Below are 20070 nucleotides of genomic sequence, written 5' to 3'. Positions count from 1 at the left end.
TACTCTCCTTTTCAGTTGCAGGTACGTGACTATGTTCCTCTTGATTCCTGGTATCGTACTCTCCTTGTCAGTTGCAGGTTTGTTTTCAGATTTTAGACTGGTCTTAGGCTATATTTTTGCCTAATCTACACCCTCTTTAGATAAAGTGCTATATGCTATATGCACGTCCACTAGTACATAATAAAGATATAAATTAACAAAAAATATTACTTTCTTTACAGCTTTGCAGTCAGACACTCAAACATGTAGTGTAGATATATGCAGACATATATGCATGAGGAAAACTAATCTTTATATAGCAATCTCTGTATTAAAAGAAAATATTTATGCTATTGGAATTAAAAACTGTTTTTATTGCCTATTGTAAGAAATCTTTGCTAAAATGATGAAAAGTAAAAGCATTTTTCTGTTTTTAGGTTCAGTAGCCCTTGTGTCGACACTAATACCTGTTATGATTCTTTCCACGGCAATCATTATCATCAATGTTTTACAGGTAACATTACAAACTTTTTAGTCAAAAGAGAAATGTACACAAACATAACATGATTTAATTTTATTAGAATCGCGTAATTGATGTGTCTATATCAGTTTGTATTGAACTTTTAATAGCAAAACTACTCTATAATTTAAAAAGTCTGTAAGAAACTGTTAGGGTGTAACGTGCTATTCATGAAAGACGGCTGAAATTTTGTGTAATGATTAAGATTCACTATACCAATAAGCACCCAGTATAAAAAAATACTTGATCCGTCTGTCTGATACATATTTTATACACATAAAGGTTTCGTGATTTTTACTATCTTTGTTTACGTTTATTTTCACATATCTAAATTTTTTCTCTTTAACACTATCTATAAACGTTAGTCCATCCACAATTTTTGTGCTGTGCTACTTATAGATGTTGCTATCCATGTCTATTCATTATTTTACCACTTTTGAGAAGAAAAAAGTTTGCAAATTTAATTTAATCTTTTCAAAATTTGCTGAATTTAACTTTTAATCTAATTTAAATGAATAGAAATTTTTAGTTATAAAGTTGCTCTAAAAGTAATCGTACGGTTTGTCTTTCATTGTTATTAATCGACCATTATTTCAAACTAAGACATTCTCCTGTATGATGTACTGCACCTGCGGTGGGTGGAGGAATTCGACCCCCCTCCCCCACTCCTATTTTCAATGTAACTTTTAAAGATAAAGGAGTAAAAAAAGAGAACCATATCGGTTTAGAAGTTCTCAAGATCCTTCGGTAGAGAAAGACATCCTGTTACTTTCATCAGGATCCTACTCCTCTATGCTAAACTTCCATCTATCTTATTGCCTCTTTGTTTTTCGTTATATACTGATAATGATACAAATTCTTGTCCACTTTTTTCCTAAATGGATTTACTCTTTTAATTTTAGTTTAGTTAAAAAGGACATAATAAGTTTTTTTTTAATTTAACTTTGATTTATTTTTATATTTTTGCAGGACAAGAAACCGGAAATTCTGCCTGGATTTCTGATGACCTGGAACTGGCTGCCAGAGTGGATGCACAGCCTGGAACCAGCTGATAGGATCATCAACAGGTATAGTTTACAGACCCAACAGTTAACAGCCGCCTCTCCGGTCGCACTGCTGCGGTTAACAAGACTTTTTTACAAACCCGCGGCTGAGGCTTTCTGAAACAGCTTAATACAAACTTTAAACCGAGCCATTTTAGATTAAATTTGAGAATAGACAAAACATTTCATAAAAAATGGCATTTTGGATGGACGGATGGATGAAAGTAACATTAAAAAAATCATTCGTTGTCCTACAAAATCTTTTTTTTTAATGAACAAAATTATAAGTTTGATTATTGCGTAGCTGAATTTTCAAAAAAAAATCTTTCTTACATACCAGCGATACTGCATAGGCCGACAAAAAAAAATAAAATCAAAAATAGTTTTAATTTCAGTTATTGTTGCTGCTCAAAATCCAAGTATACCACCATCGCCAACAGATCTAGCCCGGATCCAGAACAGATCATTGGACAAATTTAGAAAGATTTGAACTGACAACCGCATGAACAACTGAATTGGGCCATTTTCAGATAAATACGTGGATGGATTGATGTTTTATTGGTATTGTTAAAGTAAACAACGAATCATGAATAAAAATTTTTATTATTTTTTAAAAATCATTAGATTCTCGAACTTTTTTATTTTTAACTTAAAACTTTTCTAAGAATTAAGACATTAGCTCTCCAATACACAGTATAATCATTCACGTACCTATCTGATTATACAAAATAATAGAAAGTTTTACATTCATAGTTTTTATAAATATGTGATTCATTAAGCTTAGGTATAAAACATTGGTAAAAAGACAATAAAAAATTCCAAAAAAAAGCCGAAAAATGATTGTATTTAAAGTGTATTTAGAATGTAAAACTATTTGACATCTTTTTTAAATTAGCGGTTGTAATGTAATTTTATTTAAGTTTATCAATCTTATGTATCTCATTTTATATATTAATTTTTGTAGATTTTTAAAACAAATTTTGGCGATTTTTTCAAATTAATTTTAAAAAAGACCATAGCAAATTTGGTACATTTATAAAAACTGGTCTTCCATAATTTTTTTTCATAATTATAGTAAAAAAAATGGACTTTTTATTACACCATTAAAATAATTAATTGTAAAGTGAAACAAAAGATGTAAAATGTGATTGAAAATGTAATTTTTATGTGGACAATGTATCTCTAACGTTCGAAGTTAATTTTTTTACTAAAATCTAAAAATTCAAATACTTTAAATTAAAGTAATTTAAACTACACTTAGAGATTTTTTATATTGTACACTGTTTAAAGGCTTTTTAATTTATTTTTATTCAAATTCAAACACCTTTAGAATTAGAATTGGCAATAATTTTTCATTTTATCTTTACAAAAAAAAAACCAAAAGAAATCAAATTAAAAATATTTCGGCTGGTTATTTTTAAAAAAATGATTACCTATACAACGGCCCAATGATATTATTTTTGTATTGAAATAGTTTTTTATAATCACTTGATGTAATACACGCCGCCTCTTATGTAAATTGAGTTAGTATATTCATAAAAAGGACGCGCACCAACTATTAAATCAAGTTAATTTAAAGCATATTAAAATTAAATTAAAAGTTGTTTTTAAAAAAAAGATAGTTATTCTTATTAAATTGTTGAACATTTATATTAATTTTCACCCAAAATATGTTAAAGTTTCCCAAAATGGAAATCTGTTCCAAAACTTGATTTGTCTTATTTGGCTATACTTTTGGAAGAATTTAAGAGGTTGCGTGGTTATTGTTGTATATTATATTTGGGCATAATTTGTAATTATTGTATAATTGTAATGCTCCAAACATGTTTATTGTGTAAAACTACATATTTACCGTCTGTGTAATATTAATAAACATTTAAATGTGTTTTTACTTTTTTTTTGTAGATTATGAACATAATTTATATTTATTATGATTTAAGGAAATATTCCAATTTAGGTTGCTAACTTGAATATCATTTGAGCAATCTAACAAATATGTATGCATGGTTCGCCTCAGCCGCGCATAAGCCTCAATTTTAAACCTGCTTGTGAGCAGAAAAAGAAATTTCAGAAAGATGGATTGTCTGCTAAAGAGCAGTTTTATACATCCAGCTGATTTTTATAGTGATAAAATGACGATTTCACTAAGGCTTACACGCGGCTTACGCGCGGCTGCCAATTCCTGCAAATATGACAACATCCATAAAAGCAAACATCTAACAGTGGTACATAGTATTGTGGGGTAAAGTAACTCAGTGGTAGCACACTTGGTTACGGTGGTGAGATTATGAGATCGAGTCTCCGTCACAATACATTATGGTTATGAAATGAGTAACAATGTAATTTACAGTCCAATGTCATGTCCCTCCATGATAATATAAATGAAAAATGGCAGAGCTTCACCATGTTTCTCCCGTTAGTTTTCAAATTGAAGTTTTAGCTATTTAACATATATAAAAAAAGCATTAAAATTAAAAAATGTATTTGATAAAAGAAACATGCAGACAAAGTTCATAAAATAATAATAATATTATATTAATAAGTCTTTAAATTATCAGCTTTATATTATAAAACACAAAATGATATGTAGTATAATGAAATAAAATATTAGAGTAAGAAGTTTATCAAGTTTATAAGATTCGAACAAAAGCATTGAAAATAATTTTTGAACCTAATGATAACTTTATTAACCTATTTCAAAGTTTTACTTTAAAAAAACAAGTAAAAACGCCCCTAGGGGCACTTGAGGTGATGGGGGAGGGTCAATCCATGTCAGTCAGTCCTTAACGCTATGGAGAAAATACGATTTTCTCAGCTGCTATTTAAGATAGACAGTTACTATTCCCTGTGACAATGAGAAATCAAAATATTATTTACTTGATCCGTTGGTCCGTCGGTCATGCTTCAATATACATAATTATTATTTGTAAGAATTCCTTCATTTTCTAAGATTTTTCACATATTCATTCTTTTTCTATTTTATAATGTCTAAACATCTATACTCTATAACTTACTTTGTCTGTTTGTTTATCATTCATGTTTCGTTACTTAAGAAAAATGTCATCCTTTTTGGATTAAAGTTCAAAATCAATTTAATACATTTCACTGGGATGAAAAAAGCATAATCCTACATTTTATCAATAATTAAAAAACATAACATTATGTTCATTTTTGAGATATACATTAAAATAATTTTATTTTATACATTAAAATTTTACAAATAACATCATAATTTGATATGAATATTTGAAAGAAGAACGTTAGTGTTCCATTTTTTTACAATTTTATATTAATGTCTTTTTTTCTAAATTTTAAACTTGTTTTATGATTTCACTTTTAAAATAATAAAAGTTACTACTGCAAGCATCTGACAGCTGCTATGACATGTTGAAAAAGCGGCTGAACTGCTTGTCTGTGTCAAAGGTATATATGTCACTGTTTCACCTAAAATAAAAATTTATTACAAATCTGCATATGTATAATCAGGGATCTTAAGGGATAAGAAAATTTAAGATAAATTGATATGCACCCATTGATGGTATTCAAAATTACCCCTTATAAAGAGTAAATTAATGGTTAAGAAGTTTGAACACAATTTCTTGGGAACCAACCTATCATAATTCAAGTACTCAAAGGTTTTGAAGCAACCCCTCCTTCCTTCTTTAACTTTATCTTTATATTAGGTCTTATTGGGTGCAGGGTAGCCCCGACGGGTAAGAGCCTCCGCATGGTTTATATTCTTTGATTCTAGTTCTTTACATTAATTCTAGTTTTGGTTTTATGAACTTAGAACAAATTGATTTTAGATCATAAAACTTGTTATGTAGAACAGGTTAGCTGTTTATTTTTGTCTTTGTGTAAGTGTGACAAGCCACGTGACCAGCTTTACCTTTTTCTGAAGTTAGTGAATAATAGTTGGAAGACCTGTCAGTCAATTGAGGGCTATCTCCATAAGGTAACCCTAAATAGTTAGCAAGATACTCAATTAGCCTTTCTATATATAATAATTGATATATTAGTATTTTACAATGAAGCTTCTCATAGGTCCAGGACTTCCCCACCACCCTCCTTCCCTCAAGTCACCCAAGAGACCTCTAGTGGTGAAGCCGCTTGTAGAGTAAAGAAAGAAACAAACAACAGAAAAAGCTACTGTGCTTCTAAGAAGGTAAAAAAATAAGAGGCTTAATTAAAAAATCTACAAAAAAATCTACCTCTTGTTGGCTGCTATGGTTGTGTAGTTGTGGCAGCTGTACCATGTTCACATATCCAGGTAGGTCTATAACAAGTATAATATTATTCTATGTTGGCAACTATGGTTGTGTAGTTGTGGCATATGTACCATGCTCACATATTCAGGTAGGTCTATAACAAGAATAATATTATTCTATGTTGGCAACTATGGTTGTGTAGTTGTGGCAGCTGTACCAAGCTCACATATCCAGGTAGGTTTATAACAAGTATAATATTATTCTACAGTGTTTTTTTTTTATGAGAACTTTTTTGAAAGCAATTTTACCCCACTTATAGTTATCAGAATTTAATGATTAATGGCTTATTTTCTTCGTTTTTTAATGCAATCAATAGAACATTAAAAAAAATATTACAGTTTTTGTTTAAAAATTATAGTAAAATGTAAAATTCAAAACTTAGGTGTCAACAACTAAAAATGGTTTTAGCGCATTTTACTTATGTTCAAATTTTCTACCTTTTGCAAGAATGGCTGCAAAACGCTTCAAAGTTGAAATCTAGAGCTAAAAACTAATACAAATACTATTGGGGACATGTACTAAAATATATCAAAGTTTGCAGGTCATATCTCAATCAGGGAGGGAGTACTGCCCCCCCAAAGTCGACTACTGAAAATCCAATTTTTTTCTTGCAAAGGATAGAAGATTTGAGCATAAAAAGATGCGCTAAAACCATTTTGATGTTGTCACCTAAGTTTTGAATTTTAGATTTTACTGTACTTTTTAATAAAAAAACTGAATTATTTTTTTAATGTTCTATTAATTGCATTAAAATACGAAGAAAATAAGCCATTAACCAATAAATTCTGATAACTATAAGTGGGGTAAAATTGCTTTCAAAAAAGTTCTCATAAAAAAAACACACTGTATGTTGGCAACTATGGTTGTGTAGTTGTGGCAGCTATACCATGCTCACATATCCAGGTAGGTCTATAACAAGTATTATATTATTCTATGTTGGTAACTATGGTTGTGTAGTTGTGACAGCTGTTCCATGCTCACATATCCAGGTAGTAGGTCTATAACAAGAATAATATTATTCTATGTTGACAACTATGGTTGTGTAGTTTAGTTGTGGCAGCTATAACAAGCAATAAAAGGAATCTCCAATTAAACACAGACAGACCTAATTCTGGAGTAGCTTCTCTACAAAATTTTAACCTGATCATCATTCTGGCACTTTTAAGTGAGTAATCACCCAGCCACAGTTCCCAAATGATTCCTCTATAGTAACCATTGGCCTTGGGATCTGTATAATATTCTCCATTCAAATTCGACTCGAAACAACTAAAACACATAAAACAAATCAGATTTAATTTAAGCTTTTTTCCACAAAAAAAATAAATACACTGAATATACACAAATATTCTTATTATTACTCTAGGTAAGGTTAGGTTAAATTGGATACTAAGTTAAAGTAGCCAAGCAGGATTAGGGCACTGCATATATATGGTTATGGTTAGGGAAATCGCATGAATTAGACTATGAACCCCCCCCCCTTATTTTGAAATTCTTTTTAATAAAAAGGGTTGGGAGGCCAGTGTTAGATAGACACTTTAAGGAAATGCTTTGTTTTGCTTGTTATTCCGCTTTTATGGGCATATTTTAAACAAGGACGATTACGTTCATTAAAGCAAGAAGTAGTTTTAAAAATAACCTGTAGAACCACCATCCCCCTCCATAGGCGGGTGCACATGGACAACAGGAAGGTGCATTGTCATTGATTCTAAATTATAGAAATATATTTGAGTAACGAAGCTTCTAAGCATATAGAATTTGTTTGGATATTCCCCAACATACGGTCATTATTTATATATATCTATAAATAAAAGTATTAGGATGTCTTTCTGATATCTCGCTTACCACAGAAATGATATGGTTCTTCTTTACAGTGAAGCTTCTCCTTTGTTTAGGAAAGTTTTATAGCTATTTTGGAGGAGGGTATCTCCCAAGAGAGATAGCCCATTAAAAAGCTCCCCCCATAAAAAAATATAATAAAAAACAATTTAAACTAAAATGAGAGTAAAATCGATACACACTTAACCCTTAACAGTCGGGCCCCTTGCCGCACCTTAATCAGTCGGGGGGGGGGGGCGTTCAACGGCCCCCCATATTATCTCAGTTCCTATTAGAGCTAGAGGGCTAAATTTTTTTGTACAAGTCACCTGTGTTATGATGAATTTCCGACCTTAAGTAAGTCAAAGTCAATTTTCGCTTCCTTCACCCTTTTATTTAACAACCTTTGTTTTTAGGTCCTTTTTTACTTAAAAATTTCAAACGGCTGTAATTTTCTTATTTCTAAAGCTAGAAGAACAATTTTTTTGCAGAAAATGTTTATCTTTATCAGTTAGGGAGTTGAATCCATTTTTATAGAAGCAGAAATATAATCTATGATTATGGTTTGGACCCTCTAAAACTGTAATCTACCTTTCCACTTTCCCCTCTCTTGGTGAAGATATCTTCAACGCCGATACGATTTTTGAAATGTAAGATTCTACTTTCCCTTCTCTTGGTGAAGATATCTTCAACGCTGATACGATTTTTGAAATGTAAGATTCCACTTTCCCCTCTCTTGGTGAAGATATCTTCAACGCCGATACGATTTTTGAAATTTAAGATTCCACTTTTGCCTCTCTTGGTGAAGATATCTTCAACAAGAGAGACAAAAGTGGAATCTTATATTTCAAAAATCGTATCGGCGTTGAAGATATCTTCACCAAGAGAGGGGAAAGTGGAAGGGTAGATTACAGTTTTAGAGGGTCCAAACCATAATCATAGATTATATTTCTGCTTCTATAAAAATGGATTCAACTCCCTAACTGTTTATGTAAATTTTATATTTGAAATGTCAAAATATAAATTTCAGCGGCCGCAGCTGTACTTGGCAGCTGCCAGCCGCCGCAGTCGGCGGGAAAACGGCGGTGGATCTTTATGAAATTTTTATACGTTATGTAGACATGTAAGAAAAGCTTAAGTTTAAAATTTGAAGTCTCAAAGTCAAAAATTGAGGCCACAGGAGCCTTTTAAAGATTTCTGGAGACCTGGAGGATCAGGACCTGCAGGATCATACCTGGAACCTGAAATTGACTTGAACATCTGTATTTCATATAAGGATGTACTACTAGATGATATTTTAGTATTTTGGCAAGATAAAATACTTTGTTTAAGTCAAAAAAATATTTTTGCTCTTTACCTGGATGACCCTGCCAGGTTTGCTGGCATCCTGTGCCCGCCAGGATGGAGATATTCAAAAAATTCCAACTCTCAGTTATGTGTCATACCCAAACTTAAAAAGTCACGCAGTTTGGGCTTTTTATCTTTCACACACAGAAAATGAGATAGAAAAAACCGGATGGGGGGGCGTTCAACGCCCCCCCCACCGACCGTTAAGGGTTAATAGTTTAGATGCATATTCATAATGGACGTTTTGTAAATAGACTTTATATTTACCTATCATAAGTAGAGAATTTGTATCCATTATGAACAGAAAGCGAATCAGAGGCATTACCAGAATATCCACCAATATACAGAGTATAGTCCTTGTTCTCTCCTGATAGTCTAAATATTTATACTATATATATATATAATATTACCAGAATATCCACCAATATACAGAGTATAGTCCTTGTTCTCTCCTGATAGTCTAAATATTTATACTATATATTTATTATATTACCAGAATATACAGAGTATAGTCCTTGTTCTCTCCTGATAGTCTAAATATTTATACTATATATATATATATTATATTACCAGAATATACAGAGTATAGTCCTTGTTCTCTCCTGATAGTCTAAATATTTATACTATATATTATATTACCAGAATATCCACCAATATACAGAGTATAGTCCTTGTTCTCTCCTGATAGTCTAAATATTTATACTATATATATATATATTATATTACCAGAATATACAGAGTATAGTCCTTGTTCTCTCCTGATAGTCTAAATATTTATACTATATATTATATTACCAGAATATCCACCAATATACAGAGTATAGTCCTTGTTCTCTCCTGATAGTCTAAATATTTATACTATATATATTAGACTATAAAAGTTTTAAAGATTTTTAATCAATATAATAGATTTGAAATCTGCATAAAATTTTAAGGATTTTTTTATAAAATTAGTTTTTTATATAATTCTTTATTTAAAGGCGCAAATACAAATTAAGTTAAATAATTTTGAGATCTGTGATTGGTGGATTGAAAACTATCTGCGCTCTGATTGGAGAAGCCTAAGTGACGTACATCATTCAACCAATTAGAGCGTAGGTAGTTTCCAATCCAGCTATCCTATTGGTCAAAATTTATTAACTTAAATCGTATTTGCGCCTTTAAATAAAGAATTATATAAAAAACGAATTTTATAAAAAATCCTTAAAATTTTATGCAGATTTCAAATCTATTATATTGATTAAAAATCTTTAAAACTTTTATAGTCTAATATATATATATATATTATAATACCAGAATATCCACCAATATACAGAGTATAGTCCTTGTTCTCTCCTGATACAACCTCCAAATAGAAATCGCCTCTTAAAAGAAGACCTCCTTATACAAAATTTGTATTTTTTTTAAACTAAAATTGAAAATGGCCAGGTGTCAACTTTTCCTCACCCTCAAGTGTCCGTAAAGGCATCTAGAAGCGTAGCCGTTAGTTTATTTATATATAGGTGAACTCTGGTACCATGGAAAGTTTTAAATTTCAAATTAGGATTGAAAAAGAAAGGTTAATTGTTTTATGGATGTTAATTAGTGGCAATAGTTGGAATCAATCCACCTTACCTGAAAGAAGAATATTCTGCATAAGCTGTAGATCCTTCCCAGGATTCCAGGTCTATTCTCAAACAATAGTCCCTTTCATGGGTCAGGCGGGATATGTACTCATTTCCAAACCAAAATTCTCCCTAAAATAGAACACTTTTGTTATATGCAATCCTTATCTATTTAAAAGTAACAGGATGTCTGTATGTGTGTAGCTTAAGATCTTGCTAACTGCAAAACAGATATGTTTCTTTTCTTGTTTCTATGAAAGTGTTTGGGGGGCGTGTATCTCCAACCTCCCAAGAGAAATCGCCTCAGTACAAAAAAACCTATCTTTCTAAAAAGAATGTCCTTTACAGTAAGGAAATATTCTCCACAAGGGCTAGGACTCGAGCTGTAGTGCTCAGGAGAGGCGTGTAAAAAACAAAATTAAATAGTGTTTTCTCATTGTCATTGCTTGTTGTACATTATTTGGGTCATTTTTTTGACCAAAACTGTAGTGTTCATATTGAAAAAGTGAAGCGATTGGTTTTTTAACACCCTTTATTTTGCAACAAATTTATTTATTTACAATTTTGTTTTGCTCATTCTGGTATTAAGACCACGACAGACTGTTCGGATAGTTGTTAAAGAATAGTTTTACTTTTTACTATATACTCCACTAAGTGAAATCCGGAGTTCGCTAATTGTCCGGGCGACCTGTGTGTCTACCCGGCTGGAGAACTCCATAATGTATACTATTACTTATGGAGAGTTCAACCGAGAGACGTAAGGCAATTAACATAAAAAAAATCTATTCCATGAGTTCTCATTTCCAGTTCCAATTTAAATTTATTTTACTATGTAATTTACTACTTGATGGCACTGCGGCTTTTTCAATGGTTCTTTTCTTGACGATTTTGACGATGGCGTAATCCAAAATGACGTTTTTGACGATAGCGTTTTTTCTTGCGATGGCGTTTTTTGAGACATACCTGCAAGTCTCCAAATCCCATTTTATAGTTGTACCAGTTGGAGGTAAAGTTGGTTCTGGGCTCCCCAAAATCTCCTCGGTTTTGAATAACCTAGAAAATATTGCATCATGGACAAAAAACAAAGTAGCGGGTTTCGTCGTATTTTCACAAAAGCTTTTGATAGGTTATTTTATGTTAGTTTAGGTAAAAGTTATTGATTGTCCCTCATGGTTAGGAGATTGGTCCCGAAGGGGTAGAGCCCCCCTGCAAGGGGCTAGAAATAGGAGAAAATCTACCGTGAAAATACGAAGAAACCCGCTACTTTGTTTTCTTTCCATGATCCAAAATAATAAACATAATTAAAATCATTTTTAATTTGTTTTAGTGTCCTGTTCAATATTCTAACAATAAAGCCTAGACACATAAAGTGAAAACAATAAGGGAAACATTAAGCAAGGATGAAAACATCCATAAGAAGCGAAGCACAACATTGATTGACAAACGTACAAAGTGAACCAAGCACATGTTTAGTGGTCATAAAAAAGGAAGAGAAAGTAGGACATTAAAATAGAAAATATTAATAATGATAAAAATCACAAAACCTTTAATATAAATAATTATAATATATGTTATGCCTGACCCATGGACTGGAAGACAAAATAAGTTGTATTCTGTATAAACCCATCTGGATGGGCCCAGATAGAATAGCCTAAAACAATCACAGGAGCTATGTTAAGCTTACAAAAATATTTACTAAAACGGTTCAGTAGTTATTGAGATCTTAAGCTTCAGACAAAAAAAAACCATACAACTTTATATCCAAGGATAAGCAGCTACGGCCCTAGAGGCCTCTAGGAGCACTTGAAGGGAGGGAAGGTTGATTTTGACAACAAAGTTTTTTGTATTTTAGATTTTTTAACAAAAAGTAAAAAGAAAATTTCAGGGGGGAAGGGGATTTTTTTTTTTTGGGGGGGGGGGGTGGGCTTGTTTTCTACCTCCTTCTAAAACTTTAGTTTTAAAAAGAAACTATTTTTTGGGGGGGAGGGGGGTGTCCCACTCCCCCCCCCCACCCACCCCCCAAGAAAATAGATTAAAACCATCAAAGGACCATCATGTATATTCCCTGAAGAGTAGAGCCCAATCGGTTTAGGTAATACTGGGACCTAAGCTTCAGACAGACAGACAGACGGACAGACATCACGCTACTTTGTATTATAGATATCTCATAACTGACCGTCCATCCGCCACCATCTGTAGACATCTCACAAACTCTCTGGTTATAATCTCTTCCCTCAAAGTTGAGATCTCGTTGTGATCCAAGCTTGTACACCTGAATAATATAATTATATTAAAAATATGTTGATTTTTTTAGTCATTTTTTTACAAAGAAATGGCTGATATATTTAACTCTATGTGGAAGTGTACAGGGCCCCTCTGATCCAAAATAACTTTTGTCAGGGGGTTTGATCCTCCCCACTGCAAAAAAAATGTTGCGGCATCCAAGACCATAAATTATTGTATTTTATACTTCATATTTTTTTAGTATTTAATTAAAACTTTATTGAAGAAAATATTAGTAAAAGCCTTAAATTTTAATATTTTTAAAACGATACATTTTAAGATTTTTTATGACAATATAGGTATTACGTTACATTGCAATTGCTGATCTGTCAATAAACATATTTAACCTTGTTTTTTTTTATTATCTCCGAAAATATATGAACTTTAAAGGTTGTTAACGAATAAACGGCTCAACGTATCTTTTATGTTTGCACATTTTAACCGACGAAAGAAGTCCTACAAATAATCTCAACGATGCACACTTACTTCGCAGCCTACATGAATGCGCGCAAAGATGTTTTCTTCAGTCAAACTTTCACTGTGCATGATTCGATTTTCATTATTCCATATTATTTATAGAGCTTCTTAAGTCGTATAGAACGATATGTGGGTATAACATATACATTCAGTTCTTTTGACAGCTAGCTGGCCTTGAAATTCATAGGTTTTTGGAGGTAATCGATCTCAGAAATATATGACCATGGACTGTATCATATTCTTTATTTTTGTACCTTAGTTTCTCTTGATCCTGCTTCATAAAGGTCCATACAGTCATAGAAAACTCCATCTAAGATAAAAATAAGGATGACAACAACAAAAAGTAGCGAAGACCAAAGAAGACAATGTTAGTTATAGAGCAGATGTTTATTTGTCATAACAAAGAAAAGAAAGAGAGATAATATGCAAAAATCAAGTTTGTATTTTGGAAGCATGACCGACAGACATACGGAAAAAAACGATGTATAAACTAAATGGTCTCCTCACTGAAAATTTCAGCTGTATATCTTCAATAGCAGCCGAGAAAACCACATTTACCCCATAGCGTTAAGGACTGATTGACGGACATACATGTAAATTATAGAGTAGATTCACTTCTAAAAAATATTATCTTACAGTCAAAAGCATTTTTTATAGGATATCTTTTATCAAATCATCTTTAAAACCCAATTTCTTAATCTAAAGGATTCCAAATAACGAAGGCATAAAAAAAACTAAGACCTCCTTCTAATTTTCATTCAATAAATAAGGGGATTGGAGGAGTTTAGTTCTTTGGGGGATAGCACCAAGAAAATCACCTTGGTGTGAATCTTCCATAGCTATAACTTTTTCTGTAGTTGTAGGAATAGCCTCTGTTCTCAATTCTAAATTTCATAAACATATTTTTATACTTACATTCATTTATATAAAACAAGGATGACAACATCCATAACATAGCGAACCAGATAGAATTGTGGATAGACCAACGGAAAAAGTGTGTTATTGAGCAGATATTCAGTGTTATAAAACATATGTACCCCGATAGTAAGAAATCACAAAACCTATTTGCATATAATATATATATTGGTCTCTGATAGCATGACCAACGGACAAAATAAATTATATACTGGATTTTCATCAGTATTGGAATTCATCATACAAAATTCTTTTTTGAATAGCAGCCGAAAAAATACGATTATCATATAGTGTTTCTTACAGACAAACACACGGACGGACGGATATGGATGGACATTTCGAATTATTGTGTAGCCTCAGAGAATATCATTAATAATATAAACTTCACAAGTTTTAAGTTTAGAAAAACACATACATGCTACATTTTGAACGACACAGTTCTATAATAAAGACTTGTCCGTATGACTATTATTACCTGGAATGTTGTTATCATCTGCCACTGGTGCCATTGTCTGCGCCAATGTTCTAAACACACAAATAATAGTTATTTATCGCATCTTATTATAGACAGCTCTCACATATATTAAATGAAAAATAATAAGATTAAAATAGTTTTGTTAGTTTCCTTATAAGAAATAGCAACAATTAATAATGACATAATCTTGTGCCAAATGAATTTTCTTGAATTTCTTTATGTTATTTCCAGGGAGGAAGGGGACATTGGGCTGTTTAATACATTAGTCCTCAAAGTTTTATAAAACGTTTTCTTATTCGTTGCCTTAAAAACTTTGGGGACTTTTAGTGAATTTTTATTTGTTGATTTATTAAGTTGAGTGTTCAAACGTTTCAGCACTAACTGTTATCTAATTTTGTGTATCAACATTGGGGATGTACATCAACTTATCGGCCATTGTCTTATCCCTTTAGATCCCTGGTTATTTTCATCCCTCCACCTGCATAATACCTTTGAATAGAATTAGAATCCATTCCCTGGACAAGGATTCTCTCCAAGTTCTTGTATTCTGATGCAAGCTTGTCAGCATTGTAATTTAACTAGACACATAATTAGATTACTTAGTGTTTTTTAACTAAGTGCACTTATAGGCTACCCTCCACCCCCTATTTTTTCAATGAATAGAAAATAAGGGAAGAGGTATTTTTTTCCGGTGTGACCCCTGCGGTGCAACCAAATACCCAATATAACCAAACCTGACATGACCTAATGTGATAAACAAACGACTCCCCCCCCCCTTATTTATTCAACATAAAAGGCGGTATGGGTTGGGTTAAAGGGTTTAAAGTACTTTGTGTTATAATGCCAATTATAAAAATTGAGAAGAACTTTAACTTAAAATTTTTGGTTGACTTTCTTAAATAGCAGCCGAGAAAATAACATTTCCCACATAACATTACGGACTGGCTATTTAGGCTAATTCATTGACTGACGGGCGGACTGACATACAAAGTAAAATGTATCTTACCTCATTATTGACCTTGTGTATGGTCTGAGTGACCTCCGACCTGAGTGAGGTCATCCAGGTGTCCAGCCTCTCCAGAACTGGAGCAGAGGTCGATAAGAACTTGTTAAAGTCATCACTTCGACCCTGCAAAATGTATTTACAACATTTAGGAATCTTAAAATCTATATAGATAACTTAGCATGAAGAGTCCTATGATTAAATTGTAAAGATGATTCCCTTATAAATTTATGTCTGATCGTCCTAAGAAATAATATTCCAAAAAGACATTAAATAGGTTAATTATATGAAATGATAAAATGCAATATAATTATATATATTATATATAATAATATAATTTAAACTGAACATGCTGACTTGCTGGTAAAGATTATAAGAGTTGCTACGCTTTCTATGTAAATCGAACCTATCTCTCACAGAAATTACAAAGTCAAGTGTAAAATCAATAGGACAATTCGAACATATGTAAATTGTGGATAAAAGCTGTTTAAAAAAAAGAATTACCCTGCAACATTGAAGAATAGCAGCCATAGTTTTTCCAAATCCTTCTAAAATTTAAGATCATTATTTTTCATATTCTACTTAAGATTCAAAAATCAATATCAAAGTTAGATTTATATTTTTTGACGCCTTTGATTTTATCAAATAAATTATATGAATATGCTAAGAAATTATTAGGCAAGCACATACCATAGTGGAAATGGCATGAAGAGGGAGAAAATTACATAAAGCCAGCTTATGAAAGATTTCCATAACTCCATAAGAGCATTCCCGACTGACAAACTGACACTTAAAGCTTGTAAATTATCTTTCCTGGCAAAAATTAAAATAATTTGCTCGCTACTAACCCATTGTGTGAGATTGTGATTGGAACATATCCATAGATGTTACGCTCAGATCACCAAATTTTCTAAAAAGAAATAATTTTTAAGTTACTCAACAAATTTTAAATCCAGAGGTTTTATACCTTACAATATGAGTAGAGAGTTAAAATTGTTTTTAGAACACCCTGCTCCTTTTTTTCAGAAAGGTTTCTTATATATTCCCTTTTTATCTCGATCTTTGCAGATCTAACCATCCGTTCTCCCGCAGTTTATCTATCTTTCTATCTATTTAACTCCATTTCTTTCTCTTTCTCAATATATATGCCCTAATCATTTCAAACAGCTTCCCTACTATTGGACATAATCTACCATTACATTAGATCTTCAATATACATTATATTCTCTTACCTGGCAATATCAGCAATATTGTAGGTAAGAGTATCTCCAATGTACATAATCTTCTCTTACCTGGTAAGATCAGCAATATTGGAGGTAAGAGTATCTCCAATATATATCAACTTCTCTTACCTGGTACGATCAGCAATATTGGAGGTAAGAGTGTCTCCAATATACATTATCTTCTCTTACCTGGCAAGATCAGCAATATTGGAGGTAAGAGTATCTCCAATATACATTATCTTATTCTTCTCTTACCTGGCAAGATCAGCAATATTGGAGGTAAGAGTATCTCCAATATACATTATCTTCTCTCCTATTCTCTCCTGAAAACGAACATAATGTATTGTTAAACAAGGATGATTATTTCTGAAAGTAAAAGTGGTCTAGTTCTTTTGGCACAATTTTAAAGTCTTTCTTTTAACATCTATTGTCCGAATATTTTTTATATATTTTTAGTATCGAAGCCACAATACTCTTTATTTCGAAATATCCGTCTGTCTGTAAGAAAGAGTATGAAAAAAAACTAAGATTTTCTCTTCAGATGATAGATGAAGATTCCCTTTACATATTAAGCATCCAGTTTTAACTTACTTGGTCCGTTTGTCTGTCGGCCATCTAATAAAAGAACAATGCTTATTTTCTAGGGGGGAAATATTCATATTTTTTCTATACAGGTTTATGTTTATTTATTAATGTTCTTTTGTTTGTTGATCCATTCGCAATTGTTGTCATCCTTATTTAAATTAAATAAATGTTTGGAAAAAAAACCTGTTCATGTTCTAGATCCTTCAGTTTCTTGTTAGCTCTCTTGTAGGGCATCAACATTTTTCTAAAGTAGAAAATTAATTTGATTGAAATAACTAGAATGACAACATCCATAATTAGAGGAGTATAAAAAATCATGGGATAAGCAAATTGACAAAGTGACTTAAAGAGCAGATGTTTAGTTGTCATATAAAAAAAATGGCTTACGGACAGACAATGTGTATTACATAGTAGCTTCGCTACTAACCCCTGGCCTTTTTGCTTTATTAAAGATAAAATTTTAAATTTAATCCAAAGAAAAAATTAGAGATGGTGGACTTACCTAAACAACTTTTTCTTTCTAAAAAGGCCCCTAGAGGTTTTTAAGGGCGTGCTGGCTTGTGTATATTAGAATTTTTAACAACCCAAAAATAATTTCATTAAAACCAGACCAAAACTATATGATATCAAAATACCTTATCGTTGTAATAACTTTGTTATCGTCAGTAACTATGTCTTCATGGTCAATCATGCTTCCTTCAGAATCATCTGGGTCCTAAACATCATTTAAGTTATCCTATTATATAAATAATATACTTATCGGTTGGGGGAGGGGGGGGGGGGGGTGGCATTGAAATTTCTAAAGCAAAAAGAACTAAATCCAAAGGTTGAAGGAACCAAATTTTTTATCAAACTGCCCTCTATCTTTCATAGGAGCTGAGATAAGAGACTTCAGTGGCGTGCGAACCGAAGGGGGCATTTGGGGCAATCGCCCCCCCCTAGCGACCAAAACGCCCCCCCCCCTGCCCCCCCCTAGCCACCGCCCCCCCTGCCCCCCCCCCCCCTAAATGTTGAAAAATGCCCCATTTTGCCCCCCCCTGGTCAACAAAAATGCCCCTTTTTGCCCCCTACCCTACAAAAAGCAAAACTATCCCAGTTTCCAAAAAAAAGATCAAGAAATACTCAAAAAAAAAATTTTGGCGCTTCGCGCCAAACATAAAGTTACTATTCATTTAACCTTACCAAATTTTTTGATTAGTGTAGAAATTAGGTTATAATCTTTTTTCACTGAACATAACAAACCAGGTAATAGGAAGTATTTTATTTTGTCTAATATAAACTTTTTACCAGAGAAATTTTGAACATCCCCAATGATGATACACAAAATTACCCCTTATATAGATTACAATTAGTGGATGAAATGTATGGAAACTCAACTTAATTAAACAACCAATCAAAATTCCATTAAAGACCCAAAGTTGTTGAGCCAAGGAATAAGTAAATTTTATATGAAATATTGGGGACTAGTGTAATAAATAGCCCAAAAGCCCCTCCCTCCCTGCATATATGAAGAAAAAAATTTGCGCTTCGCGCCCTTCCAAATGGTTTCTGCTTTTTATCACATTGTATATTTTGTTTTTATTTCTATAAAACATGTGTAAACAACAAATATTTAATCAAAAAGCTATTTTATATAAAAAAGAAACAGCGTTGATATTTATCTAAGCCTTTTTCTCAACACTGTAAGTCTGTCTAAATGAATAACTATATATGATGTCATATTATTTTCAGGATAAGTTTATCATTTTTTTTTTGTGTACATACCCTTACAAAAAGACATGTTTTTTTTTTATGGCAATTTTCATTAAAAACTCTTAAAACTAACTACACTCTATATTCCTAACTTGATAAAATACTCCACTCTTGTTGTCTATAATTGATTTTAGTTCAAAGGGGGAGTAAATATTTTTAGGTGTGCTTCACGCACCACCCTTATAAATCCTTGGAAACACCACTTAATCAAAAATTAACAGAGTTTTAAAGTGCCATTTAAAGAGGGTAGGATATGTTGATATAACTTTTTAGCTTCTCCATAATTCACTATGGCTGTCAGTACGTAATGCTAAGGGGGAAATGTGATTTTTTCAACTGCAATTAAAGATAGAAGGCTAAAACTTAATGTTAACATTCCCATCATTATGGAGTATAATTAACTATTAAAATTTCATGGAGGTCGGACTGCTTTTCAGGACGTTTTTGGCTATTTTGGTATCTTTTAAATTTCGGGTATAGTCCCTTTTGTGACATTGCCTCTTAAGGTGCATTTCGTCATATTTTCACAGTAGCTTTTCACCTATTTATAGCTCCTGTGGGATCAATTGCCTAACCCTGCGGGGAAATCACCTGACCTAACTTAACCTAGAATAACCTATTAAAAGCTATTAGGAAAATACGAAGAAATGCCCCCTAAGAGGCGTTGCCACAAAAGAGACTATACCCCAAAGTTTTCCATATTTCTAAGAGATTTTTATATCTGTAGATGAAAGGACTAGTAATTTTTTATATTTTTTGCATAGTTTTTTATATCTTTGGT

General features: G+C 32.1%; 2 protein-coding genes across 4 annotated transcripts in view; one reads left to right on the top strand and one right to left on the bottom strand.

Moving 5' to 3' along the window:
- LOC145329472 (sodium-dependent phosphate transport protein 2A-like) overlaps positions 1 to 3427 on the top strand; it is a 43765-nt gene extending 40338 nt beyond the window's left edge. The window contains exons 17-19 of the mRNA XM_080173637.1: positions 417 to 493; positions 1469 to 1566; positions 1938 to 3427. Coding sequence (XP_080029763.1) covers positions 417 to 493; positions 1469 to 1566; positions 1938 to 2022 — 260 coding nt within the window. The 3' untranslated portion in view covers positions 2023 to 3427. The remainder of the gene's footprint in view (positions 1 to 416; positions 494 to 1468; positions 1567 to 1937) is intronic.
- Positions 3428 to 4007: 580 nt separating this feature from the next.
- The window catches only part of LOC145329468 (uncharacterized), a 148219-nt gene continuing 132156 nt past the window's right edge, over positions 4008 to 20070 (bottom strand). For all 3 annotated transcript variants that reach the window (XM_080173633.1, XM_080173634.1, XM_080173632.1), the window contains 19 exons: positions 18173 to 18252; positions 17721 to 17781; positions 17208 to 17275; positions 16578 to 16639; positions 16234 to 16277; positions 15733 to 15855; positions 15216 to 15304; positions 14727 to 14776; positions 14155 to 14220; positions 13591 to 13646; positions 12753 to 12848; positions 11540 to 11629; positions 10587 to 10708; positions 9240 to 9347; positions 7447 to 7515; positions 6951 to 7076; positions 5754 to 5818; positions 5432 to 5503; positions 4008 to 4986 (listed from right to left, as the gene is read on the bottom strand). In XM_080173633.1, coding sequence (XP_080029759.1) covers positions 5767 to 5818; positions 6951 to 7076; positions 7447 to 7515; positions 9240 to 9347; positions 10587 to 10708; positions 11540 to 11629; positions 12753 to 12848; positions 13591 to 13646; positions 14155 to 14220; positions 14727 to 14776; positions 15216 to 15304; positions 15733 to 15855; positions 16234 to 16277; positions 16578 to 16639; positions 17208 to 17275; positions 17721 to 17781; positions 18173 to 18252 — 1362 coding nt within the window. In that variant the 3' untranslated portion in view covers positions 4008 to 4986; positions 5432 to 5503; positions 5754 to 5766. The remainder of the gene's footprint in view (positions 4987 to 5431; positions 5504 to 5753; positions 5819 to 6950; positions 7077 to 7446; positions 7516 to 9239; positions 9348 to 10586; positions 10709 to 11539; positions 11630 to 12752; positions 12849 to 13590; positions 13647 to 14154; positions 14221 to 14726; positions 14777 to 15215; positions 15305 to 15732; positions 15856 to 16233; positions 16278 to 16577; positions 16640 to 17207; positions 17276 to 17720; positions 17782 to 18172; positions 18253 to 20070) is intronic.

The sequence above is a fragment of the Acartia tonsa genome, chromosome 10 (assembly GCF_053477335.1).
Source record: "Acartia tonsa isolate MP-2025a chromosome 10, ASM5347733v1, whole genome shotgun sequence".
NCBI classification, from domain to species: Eukaryota; Metazoa; Arthropoda; class Copepoda; order Calanoida; family Acartiidae; genus Acartia; species Acartia tonsa.
The sequence above is the reverse complement of the archived record's forward strand: the minus strand, read 5'-3'. Positions and strand labels throughout refer to the sequence as shown.